Source organism: Petaurus breviceps, unplaced genomic scaffold (genome assembly GCF_028583685.1).
Source record: "Petaurus breviceps papuanus isolate PSGF00001 unplaced genomic scaffold, PetGlider_PUasm1.0 38, whole genome shotgun sequence".
NCBI lineage: Eukaryota > Metazoa > Chordata > Mammalia > Diprotodontia > Petauridae > Petaurus > Petaurus breviceps.
Window position 1 is genome coordinate 8,405,042 of NW_027186304.1, and position 23,957 is coordinate 8,428,998.

At 34.7% G+C, this 23,957-nt stretch overlaps 1 protein-coding gene across 5 annotated transcripts in view; it reads right to left on the reverse strand.

Annotated features, from left to right (window-relative positions):
• The window catches only part of CCDC102B (coiled-coil domain containing 102B), a 762,014-nt gene that overhangs the window by 181,773 nt on the left and 556,284 nt on the right, over positions 1-23,957 (reverse strand). Inside the window, exon 9 of one of the 5 annotated variants that reach the window (XM_069099572.1) lies at positions 22,033-23,220. The exons of the other annotated variants lie outside the window; for them this stretch is intronic. Within the exon in view, the coding sequence (XP_068955673.1) occupies positions 23,178-23,220 (43 nt within the window). The 3' untranslated portion in view covers positions 22,033-23,177. Of the gene's footprint in view, positions 1-22,032; positions 23,221-23,957 lie in introns of those variants that run through there. 5 annotated transcript variants of the gene reach the window in all.

Here is a 23,957-nt window from a genome sequence, read left to right on the forward strand (position 1 = left end):
TGTGTGTGTGTGAGTGTGTGGGTGTGTGTGTGAGTGTAAGTGTGTGTTTGTGAGTGTGTGTGTGAGTGTGTGTGAGTGTGAGTGTGTGTGAGTGTGAGTGTGAGTGTGTGTGAGTGTGTGTGAGTGTGTGTGTGTTTTCTGAGGATAGGAGCTATGGATACTTTTCTTTGTGTTCGCAGAATTTAGAGCACTGTAATCATTTACTAATCAACAGTTTTGGCAATATGTATGTATGTATGTTTTTGTTGGAAACATAGTTTGACCGCTGGGTGGTACCATTGATAAAGCTGTGGACCTGGAGTCAGGAAGACTTGATATCAAATTCAGGTTCAGACACTTACTAGCTCTGTGACCTTAAGCAAATCATTTAACCTTTGCCTCAGTTTCCTCAACTATAAAATAAGGATACTAACAGCATCTACCCTTCATAGTTGTGAAGATCAAATGAGATATTTTACATGGTTAGCCCAGTGCCTAGCAACAATAGCAGAGATCCTTCCCCATTTTGTCCTCTAATATAATCTGTCCACTTCTATAGATAATCAGTGTAGAGAATTCTTAGTGTGGAAATACCCTTCACTAAAATAAATGAATAAAATCAATATCTTAGGATCACAAGATCCTTGATCTAGAGAAGAAAGGGAATTCAAAGGTCATTTAGTCTAGGATGTTCATTTTATATATTGACAAACAATGGGATGTGTAAAGTCACACAAGTACTAACCTTTGTGGTCTTAGAAAGTTACATCAGGCACTTCCAGAGTAAGTGAATTACCCATGGTCAAATAAACACTATGTATCAGAGTCATATCTTGAATGTAGAAATGGCATGATTCAGTGATAATAATAAAATTCTAAAACTCACAATGAAATGAAAATGGCAGGAAAACTAAGAAACATAAAAAGAAGTGTTATATTTGGCTGATTTTAACTCTACTGAGAACAATAAAAGATCAAATTAGAGATGGGATAGGTTTTTGATATAGAGAACTGTCATAACTAAGAACCAAAAGAATGTAGGTTTTGTGTTCAATTCACATTTTGTTGTTTCTATTTGCTCTGCCAAGGAGAAAGACCTATGGAATCATAAGACAGAAAGAAGCATAAAAAATAATGGGGATATTATATATAAAATAAGGAGATGATAAGCTATGATTGATCAGTGTAAGTTAATGACTTAGATGAACATCATCCTTAGTTATTGAAAGAACTGGCAGTATTTCTGGCAGGCAGAACCAAGATGGCAGAGTAGAGAAAGCATTCAGTCAAACTCTCCCAACAGCCCGCTGCAAAAAAAAAAAACTTTAAAATAATATTGCAAACTAAATTCCAGAGCAGCAGAACCAACACAAGGTGACAGAAAGACATTCTTCCATCCCATGATAACAGAGGAGATCAGAAAGAGAGAAAGGGAAAAGGGCCTGTCATGAAACCCAAGTGGATGAAACATTGGGACTAGGTAGTGGTAACAGAAGCAGCTTTGGGAGTTCTCAAGCCATGGATAGAAAGGGAACCTAGTAACTGATAGTAAGGAGATTGAAAAATTCTGCTGTGTTAGCACTAGATGGGAGCGTAGATCATCTTGGGTAAAGAATAGAATGTAGAATAAGAAAGCAGTAATCACAATTCTCCCTATAACATACCACCTCAGAAACACCCAAAACTTCCTACTCCCCCTAAGTGGCCCTGAAAACAGTAGTAAAAAAAGGTCTGAAGCACAGGATAATATCACTACCCCATCTACATCAAAGGTCAAAATCAAGAAATATTGTGGAAATAACAACAACAACAAAAAAACCTGACCACAAGTAGGTACCATGGTGACAGGAAATATGAATAATAAAAACTCAGAAGAAGACAATAGTCAATATATATATATATATATATATATATATATATATAAGCAAAATCTCAAAGCAAATCTATGTATGTGTGGATGTAGATATAGATATAAGAATTGGGAATAGGCCCAAATTTCCAAGAAGAGCTAAAACATTATCTTTAAAATCAGTGATGAATAAAAAATAGGAATGAAATTAAAGACAAGCAAGAAAATTGAAAATCCAATGAGCAGCTTAGTAAAAGAGGCACAAAAAACCTGAAAAAAAATAGCACCTTAAAAACAGAATTGTAAGGTGGATCCAGAATGGCAGAGTAAAGGCAGGGACGCACCTGATCTCTCTCACAAACTCCTACATATACATGTAAAAAGTGAATTTGAACAAATTCTAGAGTAGCAGAATGCACAAAAAGACAGAATGTGTCAGATCTCTAGTGGAAGACAACCTGAAGCAGAGACAGGAGGTATCTATTACGCTGGACTGGGAGAGGAGTGCAGTCTAGTGAACCACTGCAGACTCAACTATAGCAAAGCCTGCGCAGACCCCAGGGGGCAGAATCACTGGCATCAGTGCCTATTTCCAGACCTCTCAGCACAGCAGATAGGTCTGCTGGACCTGGGTGAGAGAGAAGCTCAGTCCTATGCAGGGACTGTAAGAGCCCCAACACCTATCCCTTGGGCCATCAGCCCACTAACTGAATGTGTGAAAGTCACCTGTTTTAAACTTCTGGAAGTCAAGATGCTGGAGTCCACAGGAAGTCTCTCTCACCCTCCCTTTTTGACCTTGAAAAACTGAGAGATACTACAGCAAGAAAACTCCTGCAACAGTGGAGCCAGCAGAAAGATCAGGTACTGCAGTCTTTTAGCTCTAGATCAGGAGGCTAGGAGGATTAGTGGGAAACTCCCTGTTGCTGTGACTGTAGGGGAAAAGTACAGGACAGGAGGCATCCCAGCAAGCCAGAAACAAGCCCCACCTCAGGGGAAAAGCAGGAGATCCAGAGCCTCAGGGTGGAGGCAGAGGCAAGTGCCAATGCCAGGCACAAACAAGCTCCAGCTCAGCACCAGGTCAAATACCAGACCACCACAACATCCAACTGAAAGTGCCTGAGGCTCCAGCACAGAAAACCAGTAATCAGGCCTCTATCCCCCAGCATAAAAAGTCTGGGCCAGTGCCCCCTGGGTCACAGAAGCAGAGATCAAATTTAAAAGTCAAAAAAAGTCAAACAACATGAGAAATAAGTATAAAAAAATCAATGACCACAGAGAAATATCTTGGTGACAGGGACGATCAAAACACAAATTCAAGAGAGGCAACATGGTCAATATACCCTAATACCCTAATATGAACTGGTCTCAAGCTCCAAAAATCTCCTTGCAATGGCTCAAAAATGATTTTAAGAGTCAAATAAGAAAGGTAGAAGAAAAAAAATTAAAATACAATTGACAAAATGGAAAAAAAAAGTACACCAAATAAAACAGAATAGAATTAAAAACAGAATTGGCCAAATGGAATAGTAGGTACAAAAGATAACTGAAGAAAACAATTCATTAAAAATTAGATTTGGGCAACTGGAAGCTAATGATTCTATGAGACATCAAGAATCAGTCAAACTAAATCAAAAGAATGAAAAAATAGAAGAAAACATAAAATGCCTCATTGGAAAAGCAACTGACCTGGAAAATAGCTCCAGGAGAGATTATGGTGAAAGAAGGAGCCTGGACAGCATCTTTCAAAAAATCATTAAAGAAAACTGTCCAGAGGTCCTAAAACCAGAGGGTGAAATAGTCATTGAAAGAATCCACCAATCACCTCCTGAAAGAGATCCCAAATTGAAAATGCCAAGACATATGGTTGTCCAATTTCAGGATTATCAGATTTATAAAAAATTATAAAAAAAATATAAACATAAGAGACACAACACAGAGGTGGCCAGGTAGCTCAGTGAGTAAGAGCACCAGCTCAAGTGTTAGGATGACCTGGAGATCGAATCCCGGGCTCAGACACATAGCACCCATCCAGAAACACCTGGCCATGTAACCTTGAGCAAGTTACTTAACCCCAATTGCTCAGGGGCAGCCAGTTGGCTCAATGAGTAAGAGCACTGGCTCCAGTGTTGGGATGACCTGGAGATCGAATTCCGGGCTCAGACACTCAGCACCGCACCCAGAAATAACTGGCCATGTAACCTTGAGCAAGTTATTTAAACCCGATTGCTTATTAAAAAGAGAGAGAGAGAGAGAGAGAGAGAGAGAGAGAGAGAGAGAGAGAGAGAGAGAGACCATAGTTGTGCAATGGTTAAAGGTTGTGAAAACAGTTTTCAGAAAAAGAAATCAAGGCTATCACACACAAACATACACACCACTCTTAATCACCATTGATTAAAGAAATTAAAATTAAAACAAATCTGAGATACCATTTCACACATCTCAAATTGCCTAAAATGATGGAAAATGGAAAAGACTTATGTGGGAGGGGATGTGAGAAAATCGGGACATCAATGCACTGTTATTGTAGTTGTGAACTGGTTCAATGATTCTAGAGAACAATTTGGAACTATGCCCAAGTTTTATAAGACCATACATAAACTTTGGCCAGAAATCTGGTATTTCTATATCCCAAAGATATTTTTTAAAGAGAAAAGGACCTATTTATCTAAAGATATTTATAATAGCTCTTTTTCCAGTGTCAAAGAAGTGGAAATTGATGAGATGCCTATCAATCTGTGAGTGGCTGAACAAATTGTGGAGTATGATGGTGATGGAATACTACTGCTTTATAAAAAATGATGAAAAAGATAGTTAAAGAAAAATCTAAGTCTTCTATGAACTCATGCAAAATGAAGTGAGTAGCACCAGGATACCATTGTAACACAGAAAAAAAGTAATATTTTAGGGAAGATCATATGTGAAAGACTTAGGTACTCTGATCAAGACAATGATTCAAGACAATTTCAAAGGACCTATGATAAAAATCTCATCCACCTCCGGAAAAAGAACTTATGAACTCTGAATGAAGATTGAAATACATTTTTTTCTTTATATTTGTTTTGCTTTCATTTTCTTTTGAAAAATGTATAATATGGAAATTTGTTTTGCATGTTTTAACATGTGTAATTGAAATAGAATTGCTTGCCTTCTCAATGATGGGGCAGGGGATGACTAGGGAGAGAATCTGGAACTTTTGTTTGTGAAATATTAAATGAAATAGATAAAAAATTCACTAAAACAATAAAAAAGGAAAGGACTGAGAGATGTTATTTCCAAACCACTTCTTGAGTAGAAGTTTGGATTTGATGTCTTCTGCAGTTACATCTAAATTTGGTACTCTATTAGCATAATTACAGAAACCATTTTCTTGAGATCATACCAATAAAGATTGTTTGAAGGAAAGCATGTGTGTACACTAAGTAATATAAAAACTGTAAGATGTGACATTCTGGGTTACATGTCATGCTATGAATCACTCAGATTCAAGGGATTCACATAATCACTTTAATAAAATATTTACACAAATATTCCACTGTTAAAAACAATTACGAAGGATGTTAAAAAGGGAGTTCACAAAATTAAAGCAGGTAAAAGGTGTCAATAAGGAATTTAGAAGTAATTAGCCATAGGATCACTTGGTTTCTCAGAAACTCCCCACCCAAGTCCCAGGGAGCCTTAAACTGTGGCAGTTTTTCTTCTGGGGAGATTTTCAAACAAACAATGGGAACTCATCATTTGAAGTTTCTATGTAGACAATTTTCCTGTTCATGTGTGTCTAGATGAACTCTATGGTTCTGTCTAATTTTGTGACCTTGAACTTTATGAATTTTCCTTTATTTCACTTGACTTTCCTACTGCATTGAAGTTAAGTGAGTCAGTGGAAAGAATGTCAGTCCTGGAGTGAGGAAGATTTATGTTCCTGAGTTAAAATCTGATCCCAGATACTTACTAGCTGTGTGACTTTGTACTAGCTGTGTGACTTTAGGCAAGTTACTTAACCCTGTTTGCCTCAGTTCCCTTATCTGTAAAATGAATAGGAGAAGGAAATGACAGACCACTCCAGTACCTTTGCCAAAAAAAAAAAAAAACACCAAATTGAGGTCATGAAGAGTCAGATATGTTTGAAATAACTGAACAGCAACAATGCTCAAAACCCCAATGTCTTTTTTGTCTCCATCCAGACACATTCCCCCACATTTTCAAGCAGTCATAAAGTTATATGAAATCTATTTCTGTATTTTCTCTCCAATCTGTCCCCTTGATTCAATCTTATTTAACAAACATCCGTTTAACATATAACATATCTAAAAAAGTTCAAAATTCTAAGTTTGCATATAGAAAAAAGTTACATAAACCTTGAAGTCTTTAGAAAGCATACAATAAAATACACAAAAAACCCTACTATACCAGCCAAATAGGTTGCGATAAGGGCACAGGGGAGGAGATTCAGACAAAATATCCTAAGAAAATTCAATAGGTACCTGAAACAGCCTATGAAAGAAAATAATTTCAGCAGTCAAAGTGGCAGAAAAAGTACACTTCTAGGATGTGAGTGCAGACTCCCTAAATCTGTAAAGACGTGAGAGTTTAGGATGAAATCTGGGCAAAGTAAGTTTATTGGGGAAAACAACAACAAAGGATTGTGTTATGGAATCAGGGTGGAGATGGAGATTTGACCTGCATTGTAGAATGCTGAATGCTGGGAGGTTTGCTTTTCAAACTAAAGGAAATATGGGAGAGTCAATGAAGGCTTTTTTCACAGAGGAGTCACATAGATCTCATAGTTTAGAAAAATAATCTTTTGGTCAATATGAATAAGCATTGAAATGATGATTTGCAGAGGTAGAGTGACCAGTTAATGGCTGCTACAATAATCTAGTTCTACAATGATAAAGAGCAGAACTGTGGTGGTGGGTATAATAGTGGAGAAGAAGGAAATGATGGGAAAACATGAGTAAAATGAATCCTTACTGGCAAATGACTGTCACTGACATAACCCTAAGTTTTGTTTTTTCACTGCTGTTGTTGTTGTTATTGTTAGCCTGAGTGATCACGCCAGAAATTGATTCCAGGTCCAGCCAACATTTATATACTGTGTCATCTTGCTGTCCCCAGAATCAAAATATCTGGTGATGTGTCCCTGTTGATTACTCAGTTAAGTTCAGACTACCTTAAAAAAGGTCTTCCAAACTAAAGGTCTTCTTGCTCACTGTCCCCCCTTTACATGCTTCATTTTACAGGCTAACTAAGTGAATCACTTGAATAAGTACATTTTAACTCTCTATGTTTTTGTTTTTTTGCTTTTTGGAGGGCAATTGTGGTTAAGTCACTTGCCAAGGTTACACGGCTAGTTTTTGTATTAGGTGTTTGAGGCCGGATTTGAACTAAGGTCCTCCTGACTCCAGGGAGAGTGCTCTATTCACACTGCACCACCTAGCCACCCCAACTCTCTATGTTTTTGTCTATGCTATTGTATAGTGTGCCTGGCATGTTGTCTCTAACCCTATGTGTACTTATTGAATCTCTAAGACCCATCTTCCAAGACCCAACTAAAGAGCTACCTTCTTTTGCATAATACCACAAATGAACATTGACTCCTTTAGTGTAGAACTTAATATGTATCTCTTTAGATACTTATGCATTATAGTTATCTTTCTGTGTATCTTATCTCTTTTAATAGATTTCTAGGATGATTATTTATAGTACTTTAGATATAGATTCTCATTTTCATCAACTGCAAAACAAGGAGAATTGATGAGATGATTTCTCATGGCATTTCCAGTTCTGAATGTTTCCAATAATGTTTGTTTTGTTTAATTAAATTTAATTGAGAAATGGATAACCCACTTAATATCAATAATATGCTATATTATGTTCTAGCTTGGAATATGAAGAGAACTAAAATATCTTAATGTAATTTAATACAGACATTTGCTTTTATCATATAAATAATGGAATAGGTTATTTTAATTTTAAGTATTCAGAAAAAAAAAAACAGAAAGCGATCCTCAACCTAGAATTATTAACATCATATCTTAAAGTCTGAAATATGTGGAAAAGTAAAGTCTTTTTGGAAGGACAATATAATTTGATAATAAGGATTTACACATAGTAAAAATTGTAGAGCTAGACATTTCAAAGGGCAGAAGTAATAATCAAAATTGTCTTAATAGTTTTTTAGAGATTTTAAGTTTTTTTCATTGTCAAAATTTGTGTGATGATACTGAAAATAGAAAAAATCTGCTAAAAGTAAGAGATATAGAAGAATAATCCTTAATGCACAATGTAAAACAAAAATTTTGCAATTACCACGACACATATATTTATATATAATCGTATTACTTTACAAGTCAGGGTAATTTTTTTTTTGCTCTAGTAATATGAAATGTATCCTCCCAAAACATCTGTTAGAGCAATCTAGAAAATATTTTCAAAAGACAATCTGCAGGCAAATAAGATATCCATAATGGCTGCAAACATTTACTTTAAAGAGTTGGGGTTTTTTTCCTTCTGTAGATAACATAAGGCTTTCTGTGAATGTTAGCTCTCTAGAATTTGTTAAGATTAAAACAAGTTTATCTGAGGAATGGCAGAATAAACTGCTTTTATTTTAGATAAGGGAGCATTAAACTATAGGTAGGTTGGGATAGTCCAACAGGCATTTACTAATCACTTTGTATAACCAAAGAGCTTCTACTAGGCTCTGAAAAATATTTGACTGTCTTTTACCCTGACTTACCACACGTATACCAAGGACAATAGAAAGTTCTAGGAGGCAAGCAGAAGTTAATGTCTCTATGAGACATCAAGAAGCAGACAAACTAAATCAAAAGGATGAAAAAGGAATGTAAAATACTTAATTTGAAAACAAACTGAACTGGAAAATAGATCCAGGAGAGATAATGTAAGAATTATGGTTCTACCTCAAAGCCATGGTCAAAAAAGAAGATCCAGGACAGCATTTAAAAAAAATATCAAGAAAAACTGGCCTGAACCAGAGGAAAAAAAGAGTCATGGAAAGAATTCACTTATCACCTCTTGAAACACATCTCAAATGAAAACTCCCAGGAATATTGTAGCCAAATTCTAGACTTAACAGATTAAGGAAAATATCCTGCAACAAGCCAGAAAGAAACAATTTAAATATCGTTGAATCATAGTAAGGATTACACAGGACTTAGCAGTTTCTACATTAAATGTTGAGAGAGCTTGGAATATGAAATTCTAAAAGGCAAAGGCACTTGAATTACAACCAAGGATGAAATACCTAGCAAAATTGAGTATAATCATTCAAGGAAAATGGACATTCAATGAGATAGGGGACTTTTAATCATTCATGATGTAAAAGAAAGAGCTAAACATAAAATCTGATCTTCAAATACAAGACTCTGGAGAAGTATAAAAAGATAAACAGGAAATTAAAAAAATCACATTATTCAATAAGGTTAAACTGTGTACATACCTACATGGGAAGATGTAAAGCCATATACTAGCAGCTTTCCAGAGGACTGCTGCTCTGAACAGCTTTCAAGGTTCTGAATACAAAGTATAGCAAACTCTCTATTCAATAACAAATCAGAGCAAAACATTTACAGAAAATCAAGGTACAGCATTCACATTGTTACAACTTATCACAGAAAATCAAAATACAGCATTCACCATATCAGAATTCAAAAACTTATTACTAAAATGGCCACATAGTTTTCACCAAAGTGGTCACATAGTTTTAAACAAAGTGCATTCATTTAGTCAATCACAAAATCCTTAATTAAATCACAAAGTACAAAAGTCAAAGTTCTCCACCCCTAGGTCCCAGTAAATTATAATCTTCTCAGTCAGTACACAGTATCCAATTAAAGTCTTCTTTCAGCTTGACTCAAGGCTGGCTCTCAGCTTCCATGGTTCTTCTTTCATAGTCCCAGCTCCAACTATCCTCTGGGTTCAAAGGCAGGCAGCTCCTGGTTCCTTGTCCATCTCCTTGTCCAGTTGTTCTTCCAGTTCCCATTCCATATTGAAATTCACAAAGTCCAGTCTGCCTCAAGATCTTCAAAGTCCTTGTTTCTGGGAAGACAAAGCTTGACACAGCCACATTAACATTCATACACATTTCTGGCAGCATGATTAATTCATTATCTGCCTGTGAAATCAATTCAGACCCATCAACAAGGTCTGAAAACTCAACACAAATCATCAACATAGAAAGCAACACAGACCCACAAACAAGGTCCAAGAGGTCAGCACAAATCTTTAGTAAAGTCCCAAGACCTCCAAAACCCTCATCCAGGACTTCTGTAAATATACAATCAGTAAATCCTCTTTCATGGCTTCCAGTAAGGTCCCAGGGCTTCCGTACAAGGTGTCACAAACAAACATCAAAAGAGGCAGAGCAGATAGAGTGCTGGGATATGTTTTCTCCCTCTTGACTCTGCCACAAGAGTCCTCTTCTCAGTACTGCTGTCTCTAGCCTGGAAATTCTCCTTATATATGGTCATTAGCTCCTCCCCTTCCTCTTTTAGGAGTTCATGAGTACTAGGATTCACAAGTTGTGGGGTTCATATATTCTGTTTCTTAACAGACAATAGAAGGCTCAAAAGAAACTTGAACTGAAACAAGGTGTTGATTCAATAGCTGAGACAAGGTGTGAACTACTTTTGTGCTTGCTATTACAGTAGATGATACTTGTTGCTCCTGAGAACTGTATCTTTATTAGGGTAGATAGAAGGGTTATACATAGACAGAGAATGTAGGTATAAGTTGACATTGATGTGATGATAAAAATAATTAATTAAGGCATAAAAAAGATTGTACTAGGAGAAGAGTAAAAGGTGAGGCAGAATAGAGTAAATTACATTAGATGAAGAGGAGCAAAGATCTTTTACATTAGAGAGACATAAGGAAGGAGGTGAGAAATTTGAACCTTACTCTTATCAGATTTGGCTGACACACAGAACAACATACACATTCACTAGATTAGAGAAATCTGGTTTACCCTATAAGGAAAGAAGGTAAAAGGAAAGAAACAGGATCTGGTAAACTGAAGGGAAGTCAGAAGAAAAGGAAGTAATAGGAGGAGAAGGAGGAAATAAAAGGGAAGAGGGCTGAAAGAAAGATGTGAAGATTGAGAGAGGCAGTGGTCAGAAGCAAAACCCTGGTGAGGATGAAAAGGGTGAAAGAGGAGAAAAATGTATAAAATGGGGGTGGGGAATAGGAGAGAGAGCAAGAGACACAGTTAGTAATCATAAGTGTGAATGTTAATGGGATTAATTCTCTCATAAAATGGAAGCAGACAGCATAGTGGAATATAAACCAAAATTCTATAAAATGTTGTTTACAAGAAACACACTTGAAGCAGAGAGATAAATAAAGGGTAAACATAAAAGCATCAAGTGGAATATATTATAGTTAAATCAAAGAAAAAGAAAAAAGAAATTAATTTAAAAAGATAAGGAAAGAAACATTTTACTAAAAGAAACCATAGACAATGAAGTAATATCAATACAAAACATCAATGCATCAAGTGATATAGCATCTAAATTCTTAAAGAAGATGTTAAGTGAGTTATAGGAAGAAATAGAAAGCAAAATTATACTGGGGGAGGTGGAGTTAAACTTCCCCTCTCAAAACTAGAAAATCTAACCACAAAATAAAGAAAACAATTAAAGGAGAAGAATATAATTTTAGAAAAATTGGGTAAGATACACCTCTAAAGAAAAGTGAATTGTGACAGAAAGGAACATACTTTTTTTCTTGGCAATACATGGCATCTACAGAAAAACTGACCCTGTATTAGGTCATAAAAAACTCACACTTCAATGTAGAAGGCATAAACATGAAATACATACTTTTCAGACAATGAATTAAACTTATGTGTAACAAAGAGTCATATAAAGATAGATTAAAATGAATTGGAAAGTAAATAATATAATTTCAAAGAATGAGTGGGTATAACAACAACATAAAAAAAATCAATAACTTCATCAAGGAGAAAGACAATGATGACACAATATACTAAAACTTATGGTATACAACCAAAGCAGGTCGTAGGAGAAATTTTATATCTCTAAATGCTTAATACAAAAGAGAAAGAGAAGATCAATGAATTAAACATGCAACTAAAAAAAAGCTAGATAAAGAACAAAGTAAAAATCCCCAATTAAATACAAAAAAAGAAATTATGAAAATGAAAGGAGAGATTAATACACCTGAAAGAAAAGTATTGATCTAACAAATGAGACTTGGAGCTTGGATTAAGAAAAACAATAAAATTATTGGTTAATTTGATTACAAAGAAAGAAGAAAACAAAATTAGCAATATCAAACATGAAAGGGGTGAATTCACCACCAATGAAAAGGAAAGTAAAACAATAATTAGGATTTATTTTGCACAAATGTATGCCAATAAATCTAACAATTTAAGTGAAAAGGATTAATATTTACAAAAATATAATTTGCCCACATGAACAAAAGAGGAAATAAAATATTCAAATAACCCTAATTCAACAAACAATTAATGAACTCCCTAAGAAAGAATATCCACAGTAAGAGAGGCTTACAAGTGATTTCTGTCAAACATTTAAAGAACAATTAATTAATTCCCATTTTATGTAAGCTATTTGGAAAAAAAGGGAGAGTGCTACCAAATTCTTTTGGTCATATAATGCTGATAACTAAACTAGGAAGAATCAAAACAGAGAAGAAAATCATAGATCAATTTTTCTAGAATATTGATGCAAAAATATAAATTAAATATTGCCAAAGAGATTACAGAAAATTATTATGAAGGTAATACACTAGGACAGGGTGGGATTTATACCAGGAATGTAGACCTAGTTCAACATTAGGAAAACTATGAGTACGATTGACCGTATAAATAACAAAATTAACAGAAATCTTATGATTACCTCAATAGAAAAAGCTTTTGACAAAATACAGAATCCACCTATATTAAAAACACTAGAAAGCATATGAATAAATGGAGTTTTCCTTAAAATGAGAAACAACACCTATCTGAAATCATTAACAAGCATTAAATGTAATGGGGCTAAGTTGGAAGTATTTCCAATAAGATGAGGTGTGAAACAAGGATGTCCATTATCACCACTGTTATTCAATATTGTTACAGAAATGTTAGCATTAGCAATAAAAGAAGAAAAACATGAATGAATTACAATGGTCAATGAGAAAACAAAGCTATCACTCTTTGAAGATGACATGATGGTGTACTTAGAGATCCGTAGAGAAACAACCAAAAGACTACTTGAAAAATGGATCAACTTTAGCAAAATCAGAACATATAAAAGAAGCCCCATAAATCATTAGCATTTCTATATATTACTAGCAAAGCTTAGCAGCAAGAGATAGAGAGAGAAATTTCATTCAATACAACTGTAGTAATGTAAAATATTTGGTAGTCTACCTGTAAGACAATCCCAGGAACTGTATGAAAGCAATTCTAAAACAATTTATTGTTTTATATATAATTTTAAAACAAAAATTCTAAATTTTCACACAAATAAAGTGAGATCTAAATAATTGGGAAAATATCAATTGCTCATGGTTAGGTCAAGCTAATGAAATAAAAATTGTAGTTCTATCTAAATTAATTCATTATTCAGTGCCATAGCAACCAAATGACAAAAAAGTATAGAGAGAGCTAGAAAATATAATAACAAAATTCATCTGGAGGAACAAAAGTTTCAAAATATTAAGGGACTTAATGAAAATAAAGGCAAGTGAAGGTGGCCTAGCTGTACCAGATCTAAAGCAGTATTATAAAGCAGTAATTATCTAAATTATTTGATACAGTCTAAGAAATACAGTGGTGGATCAATGGAATAGCTTAGGTACACAAGACACAATAATCAATGACTATAATAATTTATTTTTTCATAAACCTAAAGACTCCAGCTCATTCAATAAAGATTCCAGCTCATTGTTTTAAAAGTCATGATAGAATATAATGAAAATGTTCAACTTTTTAATATGGTACATTTTTAGAAATTCTGATAGATATTTTTTTTTGCTAACCACATGGCAAAAAGAGAATTGATTGACTACTTGATCATAACTGAGATACATTCAAAAGATATTAAACTGACCAACATAAGTTACTGGATTTTGTGCTTTCCTGTATGTTCAGATGAGAAGAAAATTATATCAATATGTGAATGGGCCTTCCTTATATGGGATCAATAAGTGGTATTCAAATATAGACCTCTATGGGTTACCTACTTTCCTTTTTTTCTGCTTTTAGATGAAGAGGTATTGGAGTTAGCTATACCCTGCAAGCTTCAAAAGCTTGAATAATCATCCAATAGAAGCCTGAGGACTAAAGTTTATTCCAGAGTTTTAGAACACTGGAACCTTGTCAGTCAGTAGCCAAGCCTCTGAGATATGATCTACAGGGTCTAAATCTGTGGTGACAGAGTTGAGGAGTTATCTATCAATTTTATCTCATTTAGAATGGATTGCACTTAGGCAAAAGCCGTGTAACATGTTCCTTTGAATTTGAGGCCCCCTTTTCCTCTTGGACAGAAGAGAATGTGTTCTTATATGCTGTGAGGAAGAGAATAAAGGTTTGTAACTTCGTTTTATGTATTGAAAATAATCATCCCTCTGTAAAAGCTAAGCAGTTAACATTTGTGAGATCTGACAATGTCATTTGCATTCAATAAATTCTAGTGGCTCCCTCTCATCTCTAGGAACAAATATAAACTCTTCTGTTTGGCATCCAAAGCCCTTTAGAATGATAGGCCTTCTTTCCTTTTCAGTCTGCTTATACTTTAGGTCCTCCGCCCACCCAAGTACTATGAAATCCAGTAACACTAGCCTCTGTTACATTCCTTGAACAAGACACTCTATCTCCTTACTCCAGAAATTTTCGCTGGCTATCCTCCAATCTGGAATTCTCTCTCTCCTCATCTTTCACCTGACTTCTCTGACTTCATTCAAATCTATTATGTGCCAGAAGTCTTTTCTAATGCTCTTTAATTTTTTAGCCTTCCTCTGAAACTCCCCCAAATTTATCCTGTAGATACCTTTATTTTACATAGCTATTTCATGTTGTTTCCCCCACTGACACTGTGAACTTCTAAAGAGTAATGGTTGTCTTTTGTCTTTTTTTTTTTTTTGGATCTCCACTTCTTGGCACAGTGCCTGACATATATTAGAAGCTTAATACAAGCTTATTGACTGATTGAGAAAATACTGGTAAAGAGGTTCAAGCAGAAAGCATTAAAGAATATTTCTAGCCGCTCAAGGGTAATTACAAAGGTCAAAAAGGGATATGTAAACAACCTAACAGTGAGATCCTGACTTGTGAGTTCTTGTGTAGGTTGAGAGAATAAGTCCAGAATCTAACACATGAAGAAAAATCATATGGTATCAAATATCATTAATTCTGCTGTTTTTATCCCATAATTCCAAATTGGTTGAAACAATTTACATTTAAGGAACAAGTGCATATATCTATCCAAAACTCTTCCATCATTGAACCAAATAGAATCATAATAAATTACACTGAATTTTTCATTGAACTAGTAGCAATTGCATATTTTACATAATTATGATTTCAAATAGAGTAAATTCAAATACATGCAATAATTCCAAGGGATTTTGCTATTTAAATTAATCAGGATCTGACTTTGTTTCACGTTAAAAAACATAAAAATAATCAAGTGAGAAATATATCTCATGCCATGTGTGTACATATAATGAAAACCAAAAAATTCTCGGGCCCAAACAACATTCATACTATTTCAGAAGTCAATCTGTTCTATAATCTTTCCCTAGTTTTTTCAAATATCTGACTACAAGTTTACCTGCACAACCAAATCCAACCTTTGTTGTTTCTAAATAACAAATTCAATATTTAAAAATTAGAAAAATTTTATAATAATTTGGTTTATGCACATGGATTATGGCCTAAGGTGAAGTTTTCATAGATGGTACTCTGCTATTATGATAATTAAATTTAATCAATCACTTTAGTCATAAAGATTCCTCAGAATTTTTTTTCACAAAAGTTCTTTGGTTCTAAAATTGGGCCTTTATTGCCACAATTTAACATTGAGGACAACAATTTCAAATATACTTTAAGTGATCATTCTGGCCCTTAAAATGTTATCTTTCAACTTTCCCACTTAATGGTCTTTTTTGGCACCTAGGTTTAATTAATTGGATGTATTCATTTTTAGTTATACTTAGGAGTAATGGGTTTATTTTAATAAATCTAACAAATAAAGTTAGCTTTGCCAATAAATATCCTTTAAAATAGCAGAGCTCGGTTGGATTTAATGGAATAAGTTGTAATACAAGCAGAAGACTTAGCAGCATAGATGAATTTGAAATCTTCATTTTTATTCCCCTGACACAAGTTACATGAAAATGTAAGCTGATTTTCTCCCTCACTAGCAGTTTTCTAATATACAAATGAGACACTAGGGATACAAATATAGCTGACTCAAGTTAACTGTTGCATTGATAGATGAAAAGGGAAGGTAAAATACAAAAAAAAAAGAAGCAATATTTGGGTTGCTATATTGAGATGTACAATAATATCTACATGCTCCTCTTTAATGGTTATGGGAAGAAAAAGAAACTAATATTTTGCTTATTACAAAGGTCTTACAATATGGATAATTCTAAAAATGAACTGTATTGAAAAAGGGTCTCTTCTTTGTCACCATTAATTTTTGCCATCACTGGTTGATTCAACTGTATATGTCAGAATAATGATTAATTGTCACAATTGAATAACAATAAAGAAGCATTTCATCAGTGTTACTGAAAGAAAATCATCTTTGATTGGATCAATACATTTGTACTACATCTAACAGTGTAAGCAAATTTAATAGCCAGAGTTCCATATTGTTCTTGACAGACTTGACAATGATAATGTTAAGGTATTATTATAGAGTTTTCAATCAAGTCATACTGTGAGATATATACATACATATAAATGTTTCTCTTGTTTGGATGTGCCATATGCTGGTCTGCAAAATTTATATTTTAAAATTCAAAATGTAAAATAATTAAGAGAGTTAGCTCCCTAAGTTAAGAATTAAGCAACCAAAAATGTCAGCAGCATTAAAAAAGAAAGAAAGCAATGGAACTATGGAGAAATAGTATCCATTAACTATTAGCTAATTAAAATACTTTTTAAATTTATTTTTAAATATTTTCTTCATTTGTCTTTTCATTTTTTCTCTCTTTTTTATTTTTTAGTTTACATCACTCTTTTCCACAAGATTTTAAGTTACAAATTTTCTTGCCATTTCCCCCCTACCTACTCCCCCAAGATAGTGATCCCACTGAATATTCCCTCCCCCAATCTGCTCTCTCCCATATCTTCCCCATCCCCCCCTCCAAATTTCCAGCAGGGCATGGTGGATCTCTATGCCCCAGTGACTGTATATCTTATTTCCCAGTTGCATGGAAAGTAATAGTATATATTCAAAGTTTTAAAATCAAAAGTTTAAATATATGCACATATATATTTAAACATTTTATTTTAAAACTTTGAATTCCAAATTCTTTCCCTTCCTCCCTTGTCACCCACCCTTACTGGGAAGATAAGCAATTCAACATAGGTTGTACATGTGTAGCTATGCAAAACATTTCCATAGAGGATATATTGTGAAAGACTGACTATATTTCCCTTCATCCTATCCCAATCCCCACTTGTTCTATTATCTACTTTGATCTTGTCCATTTACAAAAGTGGGTGCATCTAACTTCCCTCCCCTCCAGGCTCCCCTCCCTTCAATCACCCCCCCCATCCCCTTCCCCTCTACTCTCCTGTAGGGTGAGATAACTATTTAGTGTGTATGTCATTCCCTCCCTAAGCCAAATTCAATGAGAATAAGGTTGACTCATTCCCTATTGCCTTCCTTTTCTTCCCTCCATTGTAACAGGTTTCCATTGCCTCTTCTATATGAGATAATTTACCCCATTCTGTCTCTCCCCATATCCTCTCATTATATTCCTCTCTCAGCTCTTAATTTCACCTTTTAAGTATCTTCCCTTCCTATTCAATTTGTCCTGTGCTTTCTGTCTATGTATACCTGTACACATACATACAACTACTCACATATGTATTCGTATGCCCATATACCCTCCTATATATATGTATATATATATATGTGTGTGTATAAATATATCTATATATATATATATATATGTATATATCCTTCAACTATTCTCATTCTGAGAAAGCTTTCATAAGTTAAAATTATCATTTTTTCCATGTAGGAATACAAATCCTTCAATTTTGATAAGGCCCTTATGATTTATTTTCCTTCTTTACCTTCTCATACTTCTCTTGCTTCTTGTATCTGGATGTCAAATTTTCTATTCAACTCTACTTTTTTCATCAAGAATGCTTGAAAGTCCTCTATTCCACAAAATAACCATATTTTCCCCTGAAACATGATACTTACTTTTGCTGGGTAGGTGATTCTTGGTTTTAATCTCAACTCCTTTGACCTCCAGAATATTATATTCCAAGCCCTTCAATCCCTCAGTGTAGAAGCTGCCAGAACCTGAGTTATCCTGATTGTGTTTCCACAATATTCAAATTGTTTCTTCCTGGCTGCTTGTAATATTTTCTCCTTGATCTGGGATTTCCTGAATCTGGCTATAATATTCTTAGGAGTTATCTTTTTGGGATCTTTTTCAGGAGGTGATTAGTGGATTGTATCAACCTGTATTTTGCCCTCTGGTTCTAAAACATCAGGGCAATAATTTTCCTTGAGAATTTCTGAAGGATGATTTCTACATTTTTTTTATCGTGATTTTCAGGTAATTCAATAATTTCTAAATTATCCCTCTGTAATAGTAATGGAATTTAAAGATCCCCCTGTATTGGCTTGTTTTTTGGATTGATTGTGTTAAAACCCAGAGCTTGTGAATCCCACTTGTGGAAGTTGTTGAAAAGAGAGGGCTGAACTGGGAGGAGCTAGTGACATAAATTTAGAGAGACACAAGAAAAGAGAGAGGCAGAAGAACTTTTTGGAAGTGGCATCTTGGAGGCAGAGAGAGACAGAAAGGTTTGCTGAGAGCCAGTTTGAATTGCCCAGGACTTTTGAGAGCTGCCACCCAGAGCTTCCAAGGACTGAGGAGACATGGCTGTTATGCTGGTACTTTGTGTGTCCATTTTGATGTTGTTTTGCCATATTTGTTTACTGGTGAAAGACAATCCTGTTGTTGTAGAGGTACTGGAACCTTGCTGTTGGTTCAGAGCTCCTCAGACTGTTCTGTAGACAGAGAGTGAATTAATGAAGACACTGGCAATATATCTTGTGGCTTTGCTAAGCTTTGTCTCCCCAGGAACAAAGATTGCTGAGAACCTGCCTCGGGTCAAAATGAAGAAAAGACCTCTCTTTGGGTATTAAATGCTGTGCTTAAGCTTGTTGTAACTCTGGGGTAGATGGCCTATTCAGTTGTAATGCAAGGGTGGGGAACTTTTGAACTTTTTGTGCTCTGTGATTGAACAAATGAATTTACTTTACTTATGATTGGAAACTAATCTCCATTTGAGAAGAGGGGCTTTGTGGTTGACTAAATGACTGTACAGCCTAGGGGTGGAGTAGTACTTAGAAGAGGGTATTTGGGATTGACTAAATGAATTATAATGCCCAGGGGTGGGGTAATACTTGATTGAATTACACTTGGTAAATACTCTATTTTGAATGATGCTATATTTTTATTTTCTCTGTTATTAATTTTTCACTCAATACAATGGAGAACACCTATGCTGGTATTTTGAACCTTGGGAAGTTGCCTCTGCTTGGCATTACACCCTCCTGGATCTATTTTCCAGGTCAGTGGTTTTCCCAGTGAAAATTTTCACATTGCCTTCTATTTTATTATTTGTTTTGATCTGTTTAATAGTATCTTGATTTCTCATAAATTCACTAGCTTCCATTCACTCCAATCTAATTCTGAAGGAATGATTCTCCTCAGTAAGCCTTTGAGATTCTTTTCACATCTGGCAAATTGTACTTTTTAAGGCATTCTTCTCCTCATTGCCTTTTTGAGCCTCTTTTGTCATTTGAGTTAGTATATTTTTTAGGTGTTATTTTCTTCTGTCAGGTTGTTGACTCTCTTTTCATGATTTTCTTGCATCATTCTCATTTCTCTTCCCAATTTTTCTTCCACTTTCTTTATTTGTTTTTCAAAATCCTTCTTAAGCTCCTCTATGGCCAATAACCAGCTCATATTTTCCTTTGAAACTTTTGGTGCAGGAGTTCTGACTTCTCTGTCTTCTTCCTGTTTCATGATTTGATCCTTTTTGTTCCCAAAATAGGATTGTAAATTTGGGTTGCTCTATTTGCTTTGCTTCCCTTCCTTGCTCATGTTACCACTTAATTACTTGACTTTTGAGCCTTTTGCCACAGTTGGACTCTGATATCAGAAAGGGGAGCTTTATCTCAATCACTGGAGTTTTTGCAGCTGCTGGAGCTATTAGTTGGTGGCCCTCTCTGAAGCCTCTACTTGCTCTATCAAACTGGTCACACACCCCAGGACCTCCCCCTAGAGAGTGATCCAGATCCAAGCAGGTTAAGAGTAAGAGCAATTACACCTTAGACTGGTAGCTTGGTTCCCCTACAACTTGCAGTCCAGAAGCTCTGAAGTAGCAGGGCCACAGAGCCTCAGCTGCTTCTCGCCCCAGGGGCAAAGGCCAGACCATAGTCTAAACTCCCTGTTCCCACAAAGTCTACACTGACCTCTCACTTTGTCTTTTACATCTATAGATTGATAATTCTGGAAATCACCCCAGCTGCTGGTGATCTGAAGTCCCTCCATGTGATGGCTGGTCAGGCCACCCTGAGGCTAAAACCTCTGGCTTGAGCTGGCCTGAGCTTGGCTCCCAGAATGCTGTGCTGTCCCCTTCATGCTGGCCTGCTGGGCTGTCTTCAGTGGGAGGTTAGCTTATCTCTGTCATTTTGAGGGTTCTGTAGCTCCAAAGTTTGTCTAGAATCATTTTTTACACGAATTGGAGGAGGTGGAAGCTGAAGCTGCATGGAAGTCCTGTTTCTATTCTGCCATCTTGACTTTGCCCTCTGCTAATTAAAATATTGCAAACATGAATAAAAATATTTTATATCACTTAAATAAAGAGTTTCCTTTCTAGAGAAAAAGAGACAATTATCCATACTTAAATTGACAAGCAAAATATTTAATTGGGAGGGGGTGATTTAAATGTTGTGAAAATGGAGGAAAGTCAGTAAATATTCCAAACTTATATTATCAGAAAAAAAACAGATTTATGCAAAGATATTAAAATGAAGCAGGCAAAAACGATGAAAATTCCTATATAAGTCAATGACTTTATTAAATTTCACAATATGTGTGGATTCTACATGGAAATTGAGAAAATACCAGACTTTTAATGTAGAGTTAGTGAGGAATTGGAAGAAAAAATATTAGGTTTTCATATAGTTTCCATAAGTGTTAAGACATATCATTTAATGGTTCCAAGGCCAGGCCCTTCTTGGAATTATGAAATCTTCCTGTGTATAACCTAAATATGTTAGCTTAGTTTACACTGGGATTGGGAATGATTAGGTCTTTTCTGAATAGGCCATACATATATTTCATTTGTTTTCTGATTATAATGTGGAACTGTACCTTTTGTCTCTTACTCCCATTAATAACTCAGGATCATTTTCAGAATCCCTAGGAAACATTTGGGCACACAAAGTGGACATTAGGAAAGCATATCTGAAAGTCTTAATCCTGTCTTTTGAACATCATACCTAGGTTGATTAGGAATTTAAAGAATTTTGATAAAATCAAAGAATCTCTGAATGTTCATCATTTCAGGAATGATTGAAAAATTTATAGTATATGGATGTAATAGGATATTACTGTGCTATAAGAAATGATGAACAGGCAGATTTCAGAACGACCCAGAAAAGATTACATGAACTTATGCTTAGTGAAATGAGAAAAATCAGAACATTGTTCATAGCAAAAGCAATATTTTGCAATGATTAACTATGATAAACTTTGCTCTTCTCAGTAATACAATGATCAAAGGTAATTCTAAAATGCTCATGATGCAAAATACTAACTACATCTAGAGATATAACTATGGAGTCTGAATTCAAATTGAAACATATTTTTTTCACTTTTTGGGAATCTTTTTTTTCTCTTGTGAGTTTTCTTTCTGTGCTGATTCTTCTTTCACAACATGACTAATGTAGAAAAATGTTTAACATGATTGTACATGCATCACCTATATAAGATAGTTTGTTGTCTATGGGAGGGGAAGGAGTGAGAGTGAGGAAGAAAAATTTGGAAATCAAATTTTTGCAAAAGTAAATGTTGAAAATGATTTCTACATATAATTGGAAAAAAATAAAATACTATCAAGGAAAAAATCAAAGGAATTCCTAATCTCTGTGACCTTAAGTTTTTTAACCTCTCTGGGTCTCAGTATGGTCATCTGGACCATGTGGATATTGGTCTAAATGACCTTTCATCTTTAGAGCTACCATTATATTATTGTATGCTATAAATAACAAACATTATTTTGAAAGGTGCCTAGTAATATCTCCAGATCTGTGCTGATATATCTGCCCTAACCCCATAATAATAGCAAATATGCTTAACATCACCAAAATGCACTTAATTTTTGCATAGTAAATTAATAGGAACTAGGCATTTTTAAAGCATATATGTTAAAACATTAAAGGACATTTCAGGTAATGTTTCATAAACAAGTCTGAGCAATTCTAATAATAATGTGCCTCCTTGCAACACTGCTTTTGGATTATTTGGTTTTATTGTAGAAAAGCAATTAAATAAAATTGAATACACAACCTGAATATTCATTCATGATGCTTGATTAAATCAATTTTTTTCCTGTGCCATGAAGGACTAAAGCAATCTAAAAAAAATTGTCTGCTGAAGGCTTGTAAGACATAGAAGTCGGTATGCAAAGACTCACCATAATGGAGGCTAATTAGGGGAGGGCAGAATAATTCATTTACATTATGATTTTACTTCTCTAAGACCATGAAAAGTCTCATGTAATACCTACTGAAATATGGAATTAACTGGGGGAGGGGAAATCATGTTAAATATATCTTCTTAAAAAAGAACATCTCAATACCCTACAAAAGAAGCAAACTAATTTTTTTTAAGTGGCTAAGTACCTTGGTAATTTCAGTGTTTTAAAAATGCTTAAAGATTCCAGCAAACTCACACTATATATTTTTTTTCTTATCTCATGCAAGTTATTTTTTTTTCCTGTAGAATCAGTACTTAGTCTTGATAAGAGGTCAAAGAAGTTCAATCTGTCCTTAGGTTGACTTCTTCTCCCAGTGGTCCATTTTGTAGTTCAGAATTTCAATTCTATCTTGTCAATCACTTTTAATAAGCACCTGAAGGAAATTATTTTGATTAATTTTCCATATAAATTAATCCCCTTTTGAGTGAGGATATCTTTAGCATAGAAGAAATGAGGCAGAGTAAATTTGACTTGTTTCAATAGATCCTGATTATATATGCAGTAGGTAACATGGCAGGATTTATTTAAAAATCATTTAAATTATACTAAGTATTATTTTGTGCCATTTACCAGAAGGGGGAAATAAATAAGAAGCATGGCAACAAGTAAACTGAGGCAAAATCAAGGCCCATATTATGTTTATACTTACACTGAATAGAATACAACAAGAACCTGGGGAGCACAGAGAGTGCTTATGGAGAGAATATGATGTCATTAAATAACAGCAAATATGTATTAAGAACCTACTATGTGTAAGGCACCAAACAAGGTGTTGTGAATACAAAGAGAAAACTAAAACAATTGACACAGACAAGAATAATCTCTATATTTATGCTCCATACGTGATTTCCGGTAAGGTCATTTGGAACCTCTTAGGAACTTATTTTACTAATTTATAAAACAAAAATATCATGTTGTTTTTCAATCATTCAGTCATGTCCAATTCTTTGTAACTGAGTGAACCATACTGCCCATGGGGTTTTCGTGGTAAAGATTCTGGAACAGTTTGACATTTCTTTTTCCAGTGTAAAATGCAACATAACACTACATTACACTGCACTACACTATACTATACTATACTATACTATACTATACTATACTATACTATAC